The 22,177-nt window shown below is 39.6% G+C and overlaps 1 protein-coding gene across 1 annotated transcript in view; it reads left to right on the plus strand.

Annotated features, from left to right (window-relative positions):
• The window catches only part of TAFA1 (TAFA chemokine like family member 1), a 224,513-nt gene that overhangs the window by 152,010 nt on the left and 50,326 nt on the right, over window positions 1-22,177 (plus strand). Inside the window, exon 3 of the mRNA XM_010390208.4 lies at window positions 18,844-18,984. Coding sequence (XP_010388510.1) covers window positions 18,844-18,984 — 141 coding nt within the window. The remainder of the gene's footprint in view (window positions 1-18,843; window positions 18,985-22,177) is intronic.

The following is a 22,177-nucleotide window of genomic DNA, read 5'->3' on the forward strand; positions in this document are numbered from 1 at the left end:
AGGCTGATGTGCACAGCCACTGCTAAAAAGTGCGTGTAGTTCATGGTCCCTGCTGTAATCTAAAATTCTCTCTCACTGCATGCAAACCAATATTAAAATTAAAAGCTCCTTATCTTTAGGGAGCCAGGACAAAGTTAAATAATATTCATGTAACAGTGTGTGTACATGTGGGATTGTATGTGGAAATAATGGAATTACTATCAGTAATACCTTTAGTGTGCTAACACTATTTTTAAGCACTTCCAGAAGTGTTCAGAAATGTTACAGTCATATCTTATTTTTAATGCTAATTAATTTGTATGAAGAGAAATATTTAACATAAATTAGATTTACTAAAGGTTTGGGCAATAATCTGGCACGTTTGGAGAAGTATGGAGTAAAAAACTTTTTATGAAGCAAATGAGAAGATTTGACTTATAAAGCTTGATACAGTCTTGGGTGAGAGAGAACATAACAAAGACTCTCACAGGGATTAAGAAAACTAGATGAAAACCAGGTGAATGGGTAGTGTAACAGCAGATGATCTGAAAAAAGTTGTTAAAAGCAGGAACAACTAAACAAATGTTTACACAGAAAGAAAATCACAATGGATAATTTTAGCTTTGGGGCATTATTCTGCCTTTGTATCCAATGGAGAGAGATGTGCATTTAAAGTACTATTTTCAGGATCATGTCTGGGCTACGGGCAGTCCTTGTGAATGTCCCTCAGAACAGGGCTCTAATTAAATCCTAACTACTGCATTCAAAGACCCAATTCTTTCTCCTGAGCAGAACATCTGGTTCACAACACTGTGAATTGAACCTGCGACATGGTTCACAACACTGTGCTCTGAAAATGAATAATGGATCTGTGACAGATCGTGTAAGTGAAGAACGAGGGAAGGTGATGTTGTCAAGATGTAAACGGTAGAGAGACAAGAGCACCCGGGGGAACGTGTGCTGAATTGTTCCTGGGGATGAGCAGAGACTGCAGAACAGCACAAAAGGAGTTCAGGCCCAAGAGGATAGGAAGAAAATGGAGAATGATTTGAAAACAGAGCTTGAGTAGTCCCAGGGGTGAGCCACCTCCTGCCCTTGGAGTGGTGAGGGAAAAACACCTATCTGGTGATTTATTATGAAAACATTGGTTATTGGAAAAAAAACAGTGTTAGAGTGAAATAGGTGTGCCCAAACTGGTGACTACTGCAATGCTTGCTCCAGCACACCAGGATAAATATGGGAAATACTGTATTGAATACTGAACTCTTGAATGTCATTATGAGTATTTAAGATGTGTCCACTGACAGATTCACATTGCCCCTTTTATCATCAATTTTAACCAGTGAGATCTAAACTAGGAGCCACATGATATGTTTGAGACACAAGGAAATAGCTTTATATGAGCAAAAATTGACATGCAGGTGACCATATACACTAGAGAAAAACTGAAGAGGCACAAAATGGAATGCAGAATAACTGTTATATTTGCAGTTCTTCTGATGAATGAATGCAGATACCCAAGGAATTTGTAAAATCGATGCAGGGAACCAGGTTTAAAATATTTATTAATACAGTGTATAATGTATGTGAAAGTTATGGTGCACCAATATTAATGGGGACGTATAATAATAATACGTGTATTTTTCTAGATGATTTGAATATTATGAATTTATCTAGGATTAAAAATTCTCCCAAAGGAATAGGAGTTCCTATTCCCCAGAAAGTAAGTGTGTAGGCAGCCTATATTGCAGTTGTCCCATTTATGGGCATCTTTAGTGTTCTTTTGAAGCCCTTTGTGTTTCATCTGTCACAGGGAGTGCAGAAGAGATGATGGACAATTGTTCTGCTCTAGTTTGGCAGTATTTGTGTTCCAGGTTTGTACACATTTAAGGGCCATTTAGCAGTGAATCTGGGATGCTCAGAAATCTGAGAATTTCTCAGGCACGTGGGAGTTTCATCCTTATCTTGAAGCCCAAGAACAAGGAAGTTTTGAGAAGGTGAGGCTGGCAGCAGAAATCAAAGGAGTGGGGAATGTGCATGACAACTTTGACATTTCCTCCCTTGTTTTGTCCTGTAGCAGTGACTCTGGACAAAGCTGTGCGAGGCAGGCTGTCAGATGGTGAGGAAATAAATAAAAGTTTAGGGTGTACTGGTGATGGCATTTCGTAGCACGAGTTGGAGAGGGAACGTCAAAGGTGATGTGATTTGAATATAAAGAGAAAACAGGAGATGGGTGTGTGATGGAGATTTGCCCTGGATAAGAGCAGGAAAAAATGGAAATGCAAGACCTGCAAAGGGATATGAAAGTCCCAATATATGATTTATGTTAGGAATATGTGTCCTAAATAGCTTGGTGATACTTTACAGTGGGTTACTATTTTCAGATGACTAGAAGAATGACCTCTGGGACGTTGGGACCATCTCTGGGAATTTAAAAGCAACCATACTGGGTCAGGTCAGGAGTCCAATCTTGTTTCCAGTAGCAGTTGCAGCCCATGCTAAGGCAGAGTACAGGAGTGATAAACCAACAAAGAGAATTTCTGTCTAGACCTTTCCAGTTTTCATTAGTTTGTGATGCAGGGATTGTGTTTAATAACCCCTAAAAGAATTTGCTTTTCTAACTGTTTTGTGAGCTCATAGAAAACTTTCAGCTCATGTGCCTTGTGTGAGATTTTCCCTTATTTTTTTGAAACTTCAACTTCATGTTCTGTCTTAATTCCTGGATTTAACACTGGAAGACGCAGTGAAAAATTGTATTTTCCTGACATCTCTCAGAACACTGATTATTCATCGCTCCAACCACCTCTCTTGTTTATCACTCCCAATAATATTCTTCTTCAGAAAGTCACTCCTATGTTGGTTAGAAACTTCTAAATTTTGTTCTTAACTGACATTATTTCACCACCATCTTAAAATTTATTTTTTACAGTTGGACATCAACAAGTTGCAGTTGACTTTTTTGTCCTTCTCCATTCACTTTATATTGCTATTTACTGAGTTTTGTTATTGGGTTCATTTTTGACTTTTTTTTTTTTTAGATTGACAGACAAAAGTATCTGGCAGGGTTAACTTAAACCTAATTTAACCTAAATTTAACCTGAATTTAATCCAAATTTTGACTTTGAATCTAAATTTCTCCAAGAAGTTTCAATGAATTTTGCACTTATCTTTTTTTGCTTGGTTCTGATGCCCAAGTGCTTACTCTCCCTGTCCTAAGGATCAGAAGAAGGCCATAAACCCATGAGCAGTTGACTGGAAAGCTGTATGTCAGACAAGTGGCCAGAGGGAGCAGAGCCACCATCAGTCCATCATGCTGATGACCAGCTGATGAAATTCACAGCATGATATAAAGAATTCCTTCCTGAGCAAGGGTCAGTGAGTGAGCAACAACAGCTGAGAGCTTGTTTGTCTCGGGCATTGATCAGTGCATATTTTCAATCTTCTGAAATATCATCCCATTTGAAGCCGTCACAGTCAGGAATTTATTCACGACACAAAACCTCCAGCATAAACATGGTTGAATCCTGGAAGAAAACTAACAGAGACAACAGCTTTGTCCCATTTCCTTTGTTTGTATAATTAATGTTCAACATTAAGTGTTCACTGGGCTGACACATCCATGGTGCCAGCAAAGTAAATTCATTCAAATTCAAACAGTTTCTCTTGTATTTTTTTTGGAGCTATACGGTACATTTGTTCAGCTCCCTGGTAATACTTTAAAAGCTAATTAGTTTGAAAAGTAAACAAATATGCAAATATACATCAAGAAGTTCCAGTTTGTTGTCTCTGACATTTTGGGTTGAAAAAGCCCAAGAAGAGTGAACCATGACTTCACTGAGTTACTGACAGTGCTGTTGTTTCTGTTTCCTGTTGATACTTTCTTTATCCAGACTAACTTAAAAAGAATTGAAACCATTTCTTCTATTTGTGCAAATTTTCAGCTGAAACAAGTCAGCAAAACAGGGATAGTGGGGAGAAGCCCACAAGTGCCCAGGAGATCAGCAGGAGGTGAGATATTTATGCACAAAGATAACAGACCCCTCAGACAGCTCACCTACATCAGCCAGGGATGACAGGCCTGAGACTGCCAGAGTGAAAACAGGAATGAACAGGGCAGAGAAGGAGAATGGGAAACCTGTGGCAGCTCTGTCCTGTTGTGCCTCTTCCCAGCCCAGCTTGTGCTGTGCACTGATCTGAGAAGTTTGGGGTCAAGGATTCCCTCCCTGACTCTGTCTCTGTTGGAGTTCCTGACCAGGAGCTCCAGTGGTACCAGCCAACCTCCTCTCTGCTCCATGCACTGACACCCTTGTCCCGACTGTAAATGGGCAGGTACAGCAATTTGCTGTTCATTAGTGGTGAGTTACCCCAAAGATCTCAGTATTCAACTGTGCCATTGAAACATCTGCACTCACGTCATCTCACCAGCTTTGTCTGGGTGCAAGAGACCATGAGCTCAGCTTTGCTCCTTGCAGGTGTTCATCAGGATTTGGGAACCAGAGTTGTTTCTGGATGCCACAGTGCTGGTATTCCATGAGGCTGTTCCCTAGGCATAACCAGTGAGTCGAAAGACAAAGTTAAGGCCTTCCAGATCTAGACAGAAACTTAGATTTTTTCAATGACACTTAGCTATAGACTGAAAGATGTCCAGTAACTTATCAAAGGCAGTAATTAGTAACAATGATGATGATGATAATAATAATAATTAATTAATTACCTTGATATACGGGACCTCCTGGTACACATTTCTAAGGGAACAGTCAAATTCTTAAATCCCTTAGTCAAAAATTATGCCGGGGCACCTAACATTCTCTGACACGATAATTATTTAGGACCTAATGCTATCTCACTGAGTAAGAAAGTTTCTCACAAGACTGTCTCCTGGTCTCAGGAAGTCCTGCCATTAGATTTTTGTTCCAGAATCATTAATTCACTAGTCTCTCTCTCAGTATGACACTGTGCTTGCACATCAATCTCTTAGAATGGTCTTTTAGTCTAAAATTGTGGTTCCAGCATGGCTGAATACTGTTTATTGATGTGAAAAAAAAAATCTGACCCTGAAAGTATTAACATATATATTCAGGTATTGAAGAGGTGATTTTTCCCACAGAGAGAATTATGATTTTTAAATAAGAGAAGGGCTGTGATGCATGAGACTGTGAGAAGGTGATTGCAATATCAAAGGAGAAAAAGGGAAAAATGAACTTTCCAATTATTTCAGTAACTTTACTTGCTCGATAGTGTGTAAATTATTGTAATTTATTTCTATGAAATTTGTGTAAGCAATATTTTTCTAGGTTCACTGATTTCTCAGAAAAACAATTCTTGTGAAGTTTCCTGTAGGTTTCTTTTTGTGGTGATTGAAACAAAACCCACGTCCTAAAGCTATTATTGTAGCAACAAGGATTTTCTGGCTGCATTACTTGTTCACAGATGGTTAGCCTTTGACATGGCAATGAGATTGTTCACTCCTGCAAGATGTTAGCACAGATCAATAAGAAAACTGTCTTACAGAGAGAGCACCTGTTTGTCAACCAAGCCCGCCTTAAAGGTATTGCTGATATTACATTTTTGTTTGTTCAGTGGAAAGTCAGTAGTTTTTCTGGCTGCAGGGTTAAATTCCTTCTTTGTTAGTGTGCAGTTTGATAGGAGAAGGCTCCCACTGGAACAAGAGGGAAGCCCACACCTTTGCAGTGCTGGATAACTTGGTAGGTTGGGCTTGAAAATCTGTTCCTTTTACTCCATTTAGGGCCATGGCTATTGCAAGTGCTAGTTTGGTTTTCTGCCAAGCAAAAAAGTGTCTTTCAGGTTTTAAAAGAAATATTTGGGGATGACTTTATCCAGCTTGTGGCTCACAGGGAGCAGGACCTCTGCCAATTTACCAGTGATAGTAAAATATGTGTTATAACATGTCACTGGACTACAAGACCCAGAATAAAAAGGACAAGAAAAATCTGAAGGCCCAGGAAATAATGTGAGTGTAACTAGAAAAAAAGTGAACTGATATACCTGGGGAAAATAAGTATTCAAACATTAATGCTGGAAAATTGCCAACTGCTGAAGTGGGGATGGAAAAAGTAGGAAAGTGATGGCAGTTTCTCCAAGAGCAGGAGTTAATAGTGTCTTTCCTTGTTGAGAACACTGCTGGGAAGCACAGAGCACCATTTCAATTAGATATGGCATTCGTCTTCCATCTCAGACTGTTGGCTGGATTTTCTATTACAGAGCATCTGTCTCTGTTTCTACACCCTGTTTTTTATTCCCTGTCCATCTCCACAGTGCTGGCGAGCCCAGGCAGTAATAAATACCAATCTATCTGGTTGTTCATACACTGATGATCAAATATTCTTGAAACTTGATTAACTTGTGCTGGTTGTCTATGTTTTAGTTAATAATACTGAAGAGCTGAGTAGACATAAGTGCTGGACTGGGAAAATAGGGCAGATTTTCTCTCTTTAATGGAGATAATACTCATCCAATTTACAGCACAGAATTTTTATCACTTTTAATAATAATGTAATTGTTACATAGTGGAATTTTAAAAACATCAGTGATGCCAATGATGCTGAGAAGAGCCGTGGACATCAGTGAAGTGATGGGGACAGGCTCGTGAAGAAAGAGGAAGAGAAGCAGCAAATGCACAGCTTGTCTAAGTGGTGATAATGATGATGGGGGATGTGATGACCATCTGAAATGCATCTGATGTCTGTAAACATGGAACAGGGAATAGTTGTGTTCAGTTGGTCATAGCATCACAATTAGTGTTAATGAGGAAAACTGAGCAAAAGAAAACAGAACATTCTTTTTCTGTTCGGCCCAATGGTAGATCCCATTAAATGCTAGAATGGCATCTTCAAAGGATGCACAAGCAGAAGTCCAACTGCTTAAATAATGTGAAAATAAATTGAGCAAGATTCTCATGAGTGTGTGGAGGGAAACATTTTGATACTGGGAAAGAACTGGGCAAGATGACCTCTTCTGCTTTTAATTACCAGCACACCATTAAGGAGAGTTGGCAGAGCTGTCCTGTTTCTAGTTCACAGGCTTTTCCCTTTTTTTTTTTCCCCCAATGAAAGCCCAGTTTATATTCAACATTATCCAAAACGTTTTAAACATGGAAATGCAGGCAGCTGAATTGAGGGGTCAGAGCATTGGGGTCCTTTCTCCGGTGGGGCTCACCTGGAGCCGCATCCACATGAACCCTGTGGGATGGCACTTAAACCTGAGCTCTCTGACACAAAACCTTGGGGGTTGAATGGAATGGGGTTTTTTCAACTAGCTCAAAAGTGGACTAAGCTGGACATAAATCAGGACAAGTCTAAGAGCTGAGGGAAGAAGGACCCCTTGGAGGCAGTGCTGGAATTAGCACAGAATCTGCAACACATCAGATGAGCTGCTGCTCCTCAGGAAGCTGCAGGACATGCCCAGGACACGTGCATGTATCTTTTTTCTTTTTGCATAATTTCCTTGGAATAGATCACTTGGATCATTTTGGAACAAAAGTTGAATTTATTTTTATCTTAGTGTAAAATGGTTCCTTTGTGACCATGAGACATAGCTCAAATAATTCCTTACTTCCTTCTTTGTCTGGACTTCAGCATTCAAGACACTTTCCCCTTTTTAGTGATGATGTGAGTATGGTGTAGTTTATTGGCTGTAGTACTATATAGAAACTGGGAATCATTTGCTAAAAGTAGTTGAGTTGTATGAATTATAACACACCCAGACAGGCATTTTATCTTGAATTGAAATTTGTTGACATTGGCCAGTGAAGTGTCAATGTTTTTCATCAAAAAGATTTTAGTTTTTGAAAAAAACTGTTTAAAAAGCAACTTTTAATTGAACAATCTGATTCCACATTCTCTTAGACAGTGTTTGCATGAATATTGATCATCACCAAGGGTAAACAGGGGAGAGAAAAATAAATGTGTTTTCTGCCTAGCCTCTTAGGTTCTGCTAACTGCAGAGCTCCCTGCATATTGCTACTGTTTAACTAATAAAAAATAAATTAATAAAAATTTCAAGCCAATGTTGTAATGTGTCACATGTTGCTTTCAAAGTAGGAAATTATTTGCTCACTAGACTGCCTGTATTTCCGCTTGAGTATGCAGGCCTTTTTATCCACATTATAAAGGAACAGAGTGAACTGAATTGCACATGTATTCAAAGGAGCAGTACAAATCTGAACAGCAGCCAGGTGATCAGTTATTAGGAGGTAGTACTGTATTGTGTTGTTCACCAGGAGCTCCCAGAGAGAAGAGAAATTGTCAGAGAAAGAAACATTCAATGCAGTTGAAAAAAAAAGGTAAAGAGGGAGAGAGTGAGGGAGAGTGGGGAACCAGAATAAATCAGGGTTAAAATTGTATGCAGAGAGGTGGAGCGGAAAGACAGAGCAAATCAAGGTGGCAGGAAATAAAATATTGCTCATCAACAGAAATAGGGAGGAGAGAGACATCAAAACATGGAGACTCATGCAAAAAAAAGCAGCTAAGGACAGTGACTATGGGAAAATGTAGGAGAAGAGAGGTTTGGGAAATGATTAAAGTAATACAGGAAAAGAGAAAATCGGTCAGACTTGCTTTGTTTGAGATGAATGTCACAAGAACAAAGCCAAAGAAGAAAATAAGAGGTGCCAAAATTATCGTGAAATAAAATATTGCCACTGTCCCTTAAGATTTCAGTGAGGAGGAGGCAACCACCCTCCCACTGAAGCTTCCCACAGAAATGGCTGCACTGATGAGTTGAGTTTTGAGAGCAATATGGTCTGAATCCCACATCATCCTCTGCTTCCCCCTCTTCCTCAGCCGCAGTTTGGTCCTAACCACAAGTAAAACAGTTCAATCATGCTTAAGTCTGGAGGGAATAGATCATTTTGAGGGGGAATTTTTAAACTTGCTAATTCATAACCACAGTGGAGTAGCCTGAAAGTTAAAATAGATTGAGAGAGAATTCCTTGACTTGTTAATTCATAACTGAAGTATAGCAGCCTGAAAGTTAAAATATTGCTGTTCACATACCCAGTCCCTAACATTTACTGAAGTGCTTGACTGTGCTTGAAGCTAAATAAGGTTCAGAAATGAATGTGCTGTAAATTCCTTAGGCTGGAGACTACCAGGTTCTTCTGCTGAGGATAATGAATGCAGTGTAAAATGCTTTCCATGCAAAAACAACTGATTGCCTCTGAGCCTTTGGTCCCATCCTCTGTCCTTCTGCACCATTGTGCAGCCAGTTCCTGGCAAAGGAATTGTTTGCTCAAATGCAGGACCAGCTGCTGGTCGCCACAGTATGAGTAATTCTAGAAATATATGGGGTGGGATAATGGGCACACTTGTCCACTGAGCAATGCCTGGGAAGTGATTGCTTGGCATTGCTCAGCTGCTGCAGAGGACAGGATTTACTGCTGCTGCTTGTCACACACAGCATCTTACAGTGGCACTTGCTTACACGTGCTGTAACTTGCAGTCCTCTGGTTTCCTTCTCATGGGTTTTGTAAGACGTGGTCAACCCCATCGATGAAAATGTTATTGCCACTATGGCAAGTCAACTTATCCCTAAGAGATCCCATTCAAAACACCTTCACTTTGATCCCACCCTGACATCTCAGTTTTATACATTGGCCAAATTTGTTTAGAACCATTCCTTCTTGTTATTTTATTTATTACCATTCTTTGGAAGATTAATGCAGCCTCTGCACTGGTTATAACTCTCTCTATCAGTCTGTCTGTAGTATCTCTGCAATCCCAGCTCTTCATCACTGTGCATTCTTTATGGATCACATTACTTTCACCACTCCTTATCTAACTACTTCATAAAAGTACCTCACACATTTATAAAGCATGACAAGAGCATTACCATAAACTATGCTACTGTGCTCAGTAAACACATCATAGGCTCTCCATAGGCTAATCACCTTAGTGGATAAAATTATCTGGGTATGAATTTATCTGCAACATTCATATCAAAAGATGAACTGTATAGAGCAACACTGTTTTGCTTTTCCACAAGAATTTAAGTTCCCTGAATAATTTTGTGATGGCTCAGATCCTGGATTTGAAAGTTGGTTTTTGCTCAGCTTCTTTGTAATCAGTGGATTATTTTCTAAATATTTTTTTAAAATCCTAAAAGTATGACATTTTCATGTACCATATAAAAAATGCAAAGGGTGTATCATGAGCATAATAAGCAATTTTGCATCTCTTTTAAGGCTGAAGGGAAAATTAATACAGTTTCCCAGTTTGGAGAGTAGTTTGGTGATGAAGGCATTCAGTGAAAGCCAAATCAGTTTTAGAGATCTGGTGCTTGGGGAAAACCTGTTGGGCAAAAGTGAGACTCTGGCAGGACCAAGCTGTGCTTGCATAGTTGGCATGGAATAATTTCTAAATCCTTTCTTAGTAACTACTTCTCATGCACGCTTCTATATTCGTTTCTCATCAGCAGCTGTGACTGAATCACTTATTTCTTATCAACTTAATTATTCCATCCAAAAAGAGAGTAGTCCTGTCTTCCTTTCATTCTGTGTTTTTCCTGAAACTTAAAACTGATTCTTTGGATGCCTTTTGCTGGCAGCATTTAGAACAACATTTAGAGGTAACAAGAACAATATTTTGTGGTTCACTCAAATTTTATTGTTAGGGTATTTTCAGGCCTAATTCCACTTTGGATTTTCGCTGTTCTCTGGCAAGGAACTAGAGATGTCAATTATGGAAATGTTCATTTATGTTCAGCAGCAGAAATGTACATTTCTCCACAGCTTTGATACCTAGAAAATTTGTTCTGGGCAAGAATTGTGCAGCTGCAAAGCAATGATCAGAATAGCACAGCAGGTCTTTTTAATCTCTAGTTTATACTGCTGCCTGCAGTTTAAGTTATAGGAGGAGCACTGGCTTCAATGCAGGCATATTACATCTATTTTGTCCAAACTCATTTTTTTATCCTCTCTGACATATCAAATATTAAATTTTCCAAACCACCCAAGTGACTAAGAGCAAGATTTTTTTTAAAGTACTTACAAGATTGTATGCTCAGCCTTACTGGCATACATCATTTAGACCAAGACATCTTATTTACAAGTGATATAGACCTCTAGGAGTGTCATATCTCACTGAAAGTCAATGAAATTTAGAGTCATAATGCTTATTACTTTTTGATATGGAACTTCAGTTATTTCTCAGAAATAACATTCTTCTCTTTCTGAATTAAGTCCTGCCTCTTCACACACGTCTCTTAATGGCATTCCAGAGCTGTAAATCCCACCAAGACTTCTAATTTCTAACCTCCATTTCTCAAAGTTGCTGTAAGTTGGTCTCCCTTTGAAGTAAAAAAATCTCATTAAAAGACTGAAGATCCCCACTAAGAGAACATTGGATTCTTGCCTGCCTTGTGAGTTACATATCTGGGTTTTGTAGTTCATCAGTACCAGAGTGCTGATAGTCCTTATTACAATTCCCTTGCCGTACTCCCTGTGACTAAAAAGCAACCAGTCCTGTGGGGATTGGGTATGGCCCTGGCAGGGACAGCTCCACACAAAAGAAGTGGGATTTTCTCATAGATTCTGTCATTTTGGGGTATATTGTACACATGCATGCAAAATCCTAATTAAAACTACTCATAACCCTGCTTAAATAAGAGCTAGGAGCAGATTCCTCATCAGCATTCCTCTCCAGCCACCCTTGCCCTGTTGTCCCCTCGCCTTCCTCAGCCTTGCTGGTTATTCCACTGCCTTTGGAACTGCAATGTGCCAGAGGCAGGAGCTGCTAGAAGGCTGCCTTGTTGTTCTGGATACCATTTTCCCTTTGATTCATCTGTAAGATTTTTTTTTTTTTTAATATGCATAGGAAAAAGGTCCTGTGCAAATTTCTCAGGAGATCAATTTGCAAGACTCTTTAGTAGAAAAACCTATTCTCTGGTGTGTATATTGGTTTGATATGGAAATCCATAAGCCAGCCCTAGATCCAATCACAGCTCACATGCTGGTGTGCTCCGGGTTTTCTTTGTGAATTCAAGAGTAGAATCCACATCATTTCTCCTTTACAGAAAATACATGTTTTTAATTTCTGCGAATAAACCAGTTTGTGAGGATCAGAGTCTATTCTATTCTGGGTGTAAGTATAAGAATCTGTAAATCTCTCAGATAAAAAGCCTCCTGTGGCTGATGGCAGAGAGCATTAGTAGAAAATTGTAAAAGACTACAAATCCTTGTGCTAATTAGAGCTTTGCATATCCTTGCTTCCCCTATTATACTGAATGGGAAATAAAATACAAATGGAAAAAAAAAGAAGTTAATATTAAACTGAAATATTAACATTCTGCTGAACAAAATATTTTAAAGATATTATTTTCCTCTAAAAGTTCCTTTGTTACTCATTTTTGCAGAAAAGTTTGATTTTATAAAAATGGCCTTTTCTGTCACAATTACTCTCAAGAGTTTCTAAGATAAATAACCAGAGATGCCTGTGATAATGCACATTGCCCCTCTTAGCTCAGGAATTCTGACTCCAGAATCAATCAGAACTTTGGCTGAGTGTGGAATGAATTTTCTCATGTAACTGACCTGCTTCGCCCAGCAGCTCTTCTCCAGACTCTGATCATGGACCAGCACAAAGCAAGACAATCTTATTATTGGTCTTACTAAAATAGGGGTGTTGTGCCATGACACAGGACCTGGGGCCTCAACCTACAGGAATGTTGCACCATCCCCTGGGAAAGAGTCCTGTGGGCTCTCAGAGCTGTGACCTCCAGGAGTGCTCTCTTAAGTCATCTGGACATCAGAAGAACCTCAAAAGGATTTTAAAATTTAACACAAGGTGCATTTCCACAGGAAAACAAATTTCCCTAGCCGTGGTCCTCTTGTTCTGGTCTTTTGTCGAGAAGCAGCAGTTTCTTTAAGGGGGTACCTGCATCTCCAGGACCCTTTCACAGCAACGGAATTCAATAAAACAGTATCCCAACCCAAAACTTAATGACCCACAGCAGGAGTCACTGATGTTGCTGCTGTTGCATAGAGTCTTCCCAATAAGAAAATAATATAGATCTTGCATAATGAACAATGAAATACTGAATATTAATGAGAATATAAATAGAAACTTAGGAAACAAACCACTGCAGTCTATTCTGATCCACTGGGCTAAAAAAAGCCCCAGTATATAAGCAGGGGACTTGCAGAGCATGTGTGAAGCGTTCCAAATTCCCATGGTTATGGTAACTCCATCCATAAAGAAAAGCCCATTAATTTATTTGTATCAGTTACCATAATGGAAAAGAATTAAGTGAGGAATAATGTTAATGTGTTATACTTAGATCAATTTTTTGATGGTACCTTTGTGTTACATCATGTTTATAAGCCAAATTCAGCTGTTTTGTGACTTCATTGATGGCAATTATCCTTGACCTTGTGAAAATGAGTGAAAACCCTAAGCCCTCTCTGATTGCTCTGCAAATGCATCCTGTAACCTTGATACTTTTCCTTCTGGAGCAGATACAGAATGTCAGTGGATTATATGTAAAAGAAAAATTGAGTGTAATTGCACTGTGGCTATGAGGAGTCTTTTATTTGTTCACTTGTGAAGTGGCTCGTGGCGTAGCATGGGACTTCGTTTTTCCATCTGTTACATATTCCTGTCAGAAGCAAAAATGTTACTTTGTAAGTTCCATAGTAGTGGCTTATTATTTCTTAAAGTATAGTATTTTCCCCTGTGCACACTGTAGTCTGTAGTTCTGGCACATTAGCTGGCATAAACATTTTGATTAAAGCTTATGAATGTATTAATTACACCTGGGAAGTTTCCAGAGCTTATTCAAACTGAAAACTCTTTAAACTGTAGCCCCCAAACCTGAAGTCTTTATAGTAAATGTAAAAAAGGCTGACACAGGGTTGTTTTTTTCTTTCTCTTGGATGTTTGTATAAAGACATGAGGTGGCAAGGGTGCAAATTTTTTTACCCATTAGTTTCTGTGAGCACTTTTTCAGCAAGTCTACAAGAGTCTGAAGGATTTTTACTGTCACATTGTTAAACATTTGTTTGCAGTCTATAGAACCTTAATTCTCTTTTAAATTTTCTCTGTTCTCCTAGGTCTAGCAGCAGCATGTGCATATCCTTAAGCATTTTCAGAATAACATATGGGTATATGACCTTAGCAGGATGATAGCACTGGCACTTAGACTGGCTACTTGAAGCTGTACAAATAAATAGAGCTACCATAAACCAGCTATAGTCCTAATGAACTGTCTGGAAGTGTGGATAAAATTGGTCCATTCGATTTCTTTTGCTTGTATTCCCATGGTGAATTACTAATGGTGTAACAGAGGCAGACTTTGGCCAGCAAAGCCCATGATGTTGTTTGGGCATCGCTAGTTTTTTTGCAAGTAGCACGAGCAAGTTCTTACAACAACCTTCGTCTGGATTAGGCTGTGAGGTGCATTTGCAATGAGCTAGAAGCAAATGTAACAGAGGGTCTGAATTCTAAAATCACTGGGCATATGACCCCAAAAAGAAAGGCACATCTTATCTGTCAGTGCCACCGCCAAGCAGCCCGAGAAGTCTCACCAAAGCTGCTCTGCTCATGCATTCATGCACACATGCATTCATTATGATTGACCTGCCCTAGGAAGGTCCATTAAGTGGAACTCCTTTCAAGCACAGATGGTCCTGAATAGCTTAATGTCTGTCTGGTGGCCAGAATAAGTGAATTCTTGATGGCCTTGGACTTCTGATCACATACATGCAGCCAAGGAGGAAATGAAAACATGTTTATCATTTTGATAAACAACCCCTCTCATTGCTGCAGGACGCTCCATGTAACTCAGCAGAGTCAAATACTATTAAATTGTCATCACTGTCAAAGAGAGAACGTATAAGTTTTGCTACCTGAGTCATAGTTAATGACTTCCACAATGTATAACACAAATCAGTAGTGCTGTTTGCCTTTTTTATGTTTGTTTACTGATAAGTTCAGGCTTGGCTGGAATGCAGAGGCAAGTTATAATTTTGAAGCGCAAAATATGCTTTTATTATTGCCTCCTAGCTAGAGATATAAAAAACAGAGATGACTAGAAGATGACTTTTTGGCTTCTGCCAGGCATGCAGTCAGACCCTATAGGTGATTAGATATTTTAAATCACAGCCTCCCACAGCAGGCTCATGCTCATGATAAAATATTTCACTCAGCGGTGTGTAAACTCAAGGTGGCTTTATAACAGGGACAAAAATGAGCATTATTTCAGGAGTTTAGTGTCCTCCAATTGGAACTAAATCATTTTCAGGCATAACAAACAGTTGCCCCTGTTTTACAGTAAGAATTATGTATTATTTCTACAGTTTTCTATTTTAAGTCTATGCAGAACAAGGATTTCTGGAAGCCTAGGGAATGAGCTGAGTTGCAATGACACAGTTACCATCTTCAACAGCTCAGAATCCTCCCTGGCAGCCAGTTCTGTCCCTCTTGCTTTGGTAGGCATCACGTTTCTTTCATGCAAAGTTGAGGGCCCCCCATGAACTGAGTGCTCAGGAAGGATCAGCTGTTCTCACTATCAAGTCTTGCTAATGTTTGGTGTGAAGGAGATCTAAATCATGATAGGAGATTTTCATTCGTCTCTCAAGTTTCTTGAAGGAAGATCAATGCTCTTCCTGACCTGCAAGTTCCAACTCCATTTCTAATCTTCTGATTTTCTTGGGGCAGACGGGAATTATAAAAAAAAAAAAAAAAAAAAAAAAAGCCAGGTGGATAAAACAGCCATTTCATGAAATGTAACTGTCAACATACCATTCAGAAGACACTTACTTTGAGGATTTTAGGGCCCTTTCCTCTTGTTTTAAGTGCAATGGCAAATCCCCTATTGACTTGAACGAGGTGGATGAGGCTGTTATTGTGGAATCAAAGCCAGAAGCTACTGTAGCTCAATAGACCATAAACTTCCAAAAACAGAGACATTTGCGGGGTTTATGACAAGGATTCAAGCTCTTGCTGCACTCACAGCCTATCAGGTCTATAATTCACATCTTTTTTCAGGACTCCCGCCATGTAATATCTCACCAGGTCTTCCCATAATCCAGGTGAACCATTGAGAAAAAAAATGGCTCAGGAAAGTCATCAGATATTGAATTAGAGCATTTCTTGCTGGTCTCCAGCCCCACCCCCCCCCCCCCCCCCAAAAGAAGAAAGCTGGAAATGAAAAATAAAAAACACAGAATACAAAGGTATTTTGCATATCCACCTGAATACATTGAGTGGTTTTCAATGGAAAGTGAAGATGGATTCATGTTCCTCTCCCCACTCGATTAATTTCCTCATTTATGCAACTGAAATAGATTTAAATAGAACCTCCCACTCTCAATATATTTGTGGTATAAATGTTTCTGTGAATGATGTAATAAGGAGTACACTTTTTCAATGCGGTGTTCTTCCTGTTCTCTCTGTGTCCATTTATATCTGTGTCTCTTCCCATTTTGTATATGGCTTTTTAAAAGTCTCACATGTACATGCATGGCTGGTAAAATCCATACCAGCAAAACACATGGCATGCAATGTACCCAGTAGGTATCCATAGGCTAAACATGTTTTAGTGGAAAGATCTGATCCCACTTAACAGATTTTTCAGGAAAACAGGGTGTATAACATGCAGAACTTTCTCCACGTGAGGTGGATTTTCTCTTCTCTGTCAGCACTGGAAAGGGTCTTTCTATTATTATAATTATTATTATTTGCATACTTTTATAGCCTATGTAGATAAAACTTCCAATTAAAGTATTTAACTGCCTAGCAGTTTAAAAAAATGGTTTTTCATTGCTTTTATAGTTTCACTATGTTTTGTCCCTCCTAAACAACTACACACTTTGAGCTAAATTCTTTACTGCTCCAGCAACTTGAGTTTCACATAGCAATTAAAGGTGTTATAAAGCTTCTCCAGCACAACGCCGTTATCTTGAATAGATAACCAAATAACCAAGACTAGCTCATGTGGTTCTTAGTACTCATACAGCAAATTCATAGAGAAAATTAAGCATTTAGGTTACTCACAGATATTTACCACACAGTCTATGTAGTCTAAAATTAGAAATGCTTATTACTGTGTACATTATCTTTATTGTTGAAGTTGCAATCAATAAAATCACAAATCTCTCTTCTCCTAGGGCATGACCATAAGATGGATTGAACCAATGAGAATCTTTTCATTGCTTTCAGTATGATTTGGATAGGGGAACAGGGAGTTTGTGTGAAGGATTACTTCATAGAAAATGCAAGCATTTGGGGCTGAGTTGATTATCACAATTTCTCTTACTCCTCAGAGACACTTCAAAGACTGTTTGTCAGAGGATGGCTCTCTGAATTGTTGGGATCTCTCTTCTCTGACACCTATTGGCTTTCAAAAAGCTTGTGTCAGCAGGCCAAATGCACCTAATAACTGAGATGCAGCAGCATGTCTCTCCAGATGACTTCAGTATTTACTACAGAGTTAATCTCATGCTTTCAAACTCCACCATATGACACCACCATATGACCAACATCAGGCAAGGGAGATTCCTCCCTGCCTACCTGCCCACTGCTTCACTAAAAATACCACATTTTTAGAAACACCAGGTATCAGGACTCGCTCCTGAGCAGGGAGATGCCACTGGAGTCCCAGACCTACCAAAACCCCTTGCTCACAGCCAGATGTGGATCAGCATCCCCACACTTCTTATTCTCCTACCTGGCTGCACAGCACTACAGAGTCAAAAGCTCTCACTATTCTTTCAAAAAGAGTGAAAGCCAAAGACATGAGTAATGTGGTTTATGCTGTAGTAAAAGTGCTGTGCACTTAGCAATTCTTATTGGCATGAAGAAATAATGCTCTTCTAGAAAATCTTGCACATCCTGCCCTTTAGAGGGCAGCACATGAGGTTTTGTACTAAGTTGAAACAAACCCTGCCAAATTTATGCTGCAATTTCAGAAAGTAGCCAAATATCTGTGGGAACAGCCTGACACTATTAAACACTCAGTGGTTATGAACTAAATGCAGTGTGAAGAGGAATGGAGAAATTACCTGGGCAGTGCATTAGCCCACTGTGGTGTTTGTCTCCTTGTACTGCAGTGCTGAGGTGAAGGGGAATGGCACACCTGAGACTTCATTTCTGTGCTCAGTATATGCCACAAACACCAAGTACTCATAAGCCCAAAGCCACCATCTATCTGTCTATCACTCCGCTGTGTTCTCCTTCTAATAAAACCATTGCAAATGTTCATAAAGAACAATTAGGGAGGAGATAAATTATGCCTGGTGATCTCACACAAAAAGGGAATGTTTCCTGCCTTGAAATTGCCAACTTAGTGAGTGGGGGAGCAAAGGAAAGTGCTGTTGGGCCACCCTGTAATTTGGAGAGACTCACTGTCATTCCCTAAGGGCTGAGTACCAGCACAGAATCAAATATTTGAAGAAATATCTTATTTCCAGATGGATTCCCTTAGTCTCTGTCCTTGTATGAGAATATATTTGGGGAAGAGGCCTCCAATATTACAAGCATAAAACCATCCAACAGTTGTTGCACATTTTCTGTAGTATTTTTTCTACTTTTATTCAGGCCCAGACCTTGACACCATCATTTTTAGGCCAAAAATTATGTGTATGTCATAGAAACTTTTAATATAAGAAAGGCAAGGGACACTTATCTGCATTTTCTATTAAAAATGTAGTATAGCAGCACCTATTATTATTCAGCTTATTCGGGAGCACACAAAAAGATAGAAATAACACTGTAATCCCACCTTTACAGAAGCTGGGCAGAGGCACAGACAGGAGCACGCCTGGGTGCTTTGATTAGCCACTGCTGCTCTTCCTAATCAGAGTGTCAATATTCTCTTTTTTCTTTTTTTTTTTCTTTTTTTTTTTGCCAGAAGGAGGAACGTGTGAAGTTATAGCAGCACACAGATGCTGTAATAAGAATCGAATTGAGGAAAGATCACAAACAGTAAAATGCTCCTGTCTACCTGGGAAAGTGGCTGGGACTACAAGAAACAGACCTTCCTGTGTTGATGGCAAGTAGCTCCTCCTGTGTATATGTTTCTGTTTGTGTACCATCCAGTAGAAAGCTCTAAGTCTATAGATTGTGCATAGGAATTTCGCTGTGTTCTTCATTTAACACAACAGAGAAATCTGTAAGCATAAGTATATATTTAGACCACCTTCTTGCTACTTTAGTGCATAGTTCTGTGCACATGGGTCATGTTAAGATTTACCTGAAAACTGTGACCATAGTGCCCAGGATAGATGCTTTGATGAGTATAAGAGATTTATTATTGATAAATAACTGGACAGAATTATCCCTTGCATCACTTCATGGAGCCCCATCGGTGCCACATTAGTTTTGATTCATAAATATTTCAAAGGACAGCTGCCATTCATTTTGATTTAATTAGACATTTGGAAAGTCAGTGGCAAGATAACATAAATAAATAAATCTTGTATTCTAGTCCTGAAACAAACATTGCAGAAAGCTGGAAAAAATCTTTGTCTTTTGAAATCACCACTGCTGTTGCTTGTCACGGGGATTTTTTTGGTTTGTTTCTTTGTTTTGTTTGTTGGTTTTGTTGTTTTTTTTTTTTTTTCCTGAAGAAAAAGCACCGTGTTATTTGTGTCTGGTTTTCATATCAGGTTTAGCTCCACAGGGTGTTTTCCTCTCTGGGGCTCCCCTGCCAGCACTGCAAGAGGAAACCACACAGCAACTGGGGAGAGAGTCGTGGCTGGGAAGGGCTTAGCAAAATATAAATCACATAAGAAGATGGGGAGTAAGTGGTACTAATCCCATTAGTTACCCTTCCCAAACAAGCTGCTCTGTGCTGCTGAAACCCTCAGTGCAGCAGCTTTGTGAAATGGAGTATCTTGTAAAAATCCCTCGCTGCTCTTTTGGGTGGATGTCGTGTGCTGTTGTTTGTACCAACCCACAGGTGCTTCAGAGAGCCACGGGTTGGTTTTGTGCAGCTCTGTAGGCTCTGCACTGGGCTCTCCTCACTCTTTCCATGCTATAATCCCAGGGGTGATGGTGTCTCTGTCCACTTTGGAAGCACTCAACATTTCCTCTTTGGGTCTGCGTTTGGCACTCAGCTTCACCCCAAGCAAGTGAGAGTGGGGAGTTCTACAAGCAAATATTGGGAAAAATGTTCTCTTCTGGATACCTTTCCTCAGTCCCAGGCTGCAAAGGGATTAGAATGGAGCAGGGAGTGGTCCAGTGTAGCTCAGACAGGAGTTGTAGTTAGACAGGAATATTGCTGGGTATTGTGGAATGGAGGATTGTGCAGACAAAACTCAGCCTTGCATATTTGACACCAAAAAGGTGAATGATTAGGGAGTGCCTTAGAGGAATGAGAATCTCGCATTTTCTCAGCAGGTATTTCTGGCATGTGGATATCTATTTTATATATTAAAGATACAAAAGAAAATGTTTTATTATTTAAAAAACTCATTCAAATTTCTAAATTATGAAACAGTGTTTCATAGCTTGTTACACTGGGAATGCAATTCAGCTTCTGAACTCATGATTAAAACCATGCTATGAATGCACCTGTGAATGACTGCACTTTAGTCCACATCCTGTCATTCTGTTATTGCTTAATTACCCTGATAAAAAGAAGCTTTTCTTTTTCTGCTAAGCACAGTCATAAAATGGTAGGTGAAAACTACAGTTGGTCATAACCAAAGATCAGCTGTACTAGCCTTGAAGAATTTCATGTTCTTCATCAGGTCATGAAATACAGAGGCAGCAGATAGAGCAGAGAGACACCATTAATTCAGCTCTCATAACTCTGTTCAGAGAAGAGAAGCTCAAAGAGTGCTGTGTTAAGAAAAAAGCCGGGTGCAGGTGTGGACTGGAGCCTAATTGCTCTGTCAGGATTACAATAAAGAGAAATGTTATTGTCTGGAATTTTGAAAGGAGTTAGGATAAAACAATGGCTAATACGAAAGTGTAAGGCAAGTCCCATTGAAGTCACTGGTAAGACTCACTGTGACTTCAAAGCCAGCAAACGTGAACTACAAAGGAATGTCTTCCCCTTTCAACTTCAGTTGTTGTAGTCAGCCCATAGCTGCTTTTGTAGATGGCTGGAGAACGGTTCAAAAGCCCAATGTGCTGCTGGTAAAAATTAATCCAAGGGACATTTGCTTTGGCCTTTGTTTAATCCCGGGCTTTGCTTTGTGAATTTTGACATACTGACCTGGTTTAAGGCAAAACTTTTTCCTGTTTGGTGGTTCTGTTCTTGTTAAGACAAACTCCCAAAACTTCCCATGGGAGTCCCACTGACGTCAGTGCTTTAACTCACACAAAGATTTGGGATGTGCTGTTTATTTTGTACATGAGGATGTTTCAAAATGTCACCTGCAACTTTCTGCCTTCTTCATCTATAATATTGAAAGGATTAAGACCAGTAAATCTCACACTAGGTTTTCTTTATACTGTGTAAATATATATGATTTCAAGACATAATGTGTCACTAAGAAAGCTTGCTTGGGTCCTAATTAAATATCCACAGGTGTTCAGGTACAGCAATATACTCACACCCAAACAGAGACATCACCTCTGAGAGGTGACAGGGACTGGGAGACCCCTGTGAGCAGTTTGGCTGCTGGTTGATTAGCACCTTGAGCCATCTCCACCCCATGGCTATGTAGTAGTGTGTACAAAACAGGCTGAACCTCAGTACTGCCCTGCCAAACTGTGACTTAATGGTATTGGGATCAAGCTTTTGGTGTTTCCCAGTTAAATTTCATCAGAAAACACCTCATCAAGGCTGCTGCTTTGACAGTTTGAGTCCAGTTGCAGAGGAGAGATTGCATTGCCTTCCACTCCTACCAGCAATTGCTGCAGGACACAACTGGGCTGTGTGGCTGGGACTGTGTGGAGAGCTGGTTTTGTTTCCTCTTTAAGAGAATACAATTATACATAGGAGTCGTCTTAACATTTCTAATACGTATCAGGGATGGTGAATGGTCCTTTTGTCTCTTTTGTTGTGAGATCTGATCATGGGTAGCACACCCTCCCAGTACACAGGGCTTGGCCTGCAGTCCTCCTCCTGCATGGGCCAAAATTCAGGCCGAGGTTGTGTTTTTTGTACTATGAAAGGGATGAAGTTGATGTGTATTCCCAAGTATCACTTCCTGCCAAGTCCAGCGAACTTTTTCTTTGGGGTCTCATCTTAATAAAGTACAGTGAGGCCAGGCTGTGGCAGCCTCAGAAGT

This window comes from Corvus cornix, chromosome 12 (assembly GCF_000738735.6).
Source record: "Corvus cornix cornix isolate S_Up_H32 chromosome 12, ASM73873v5, whole genome shotgun sequence".
Lineage (NCBI taxonomy): Eukaryota > Metazoa > Chordata > Aves > Passeriformes > Corvidae > Corvus > Corvus cornix.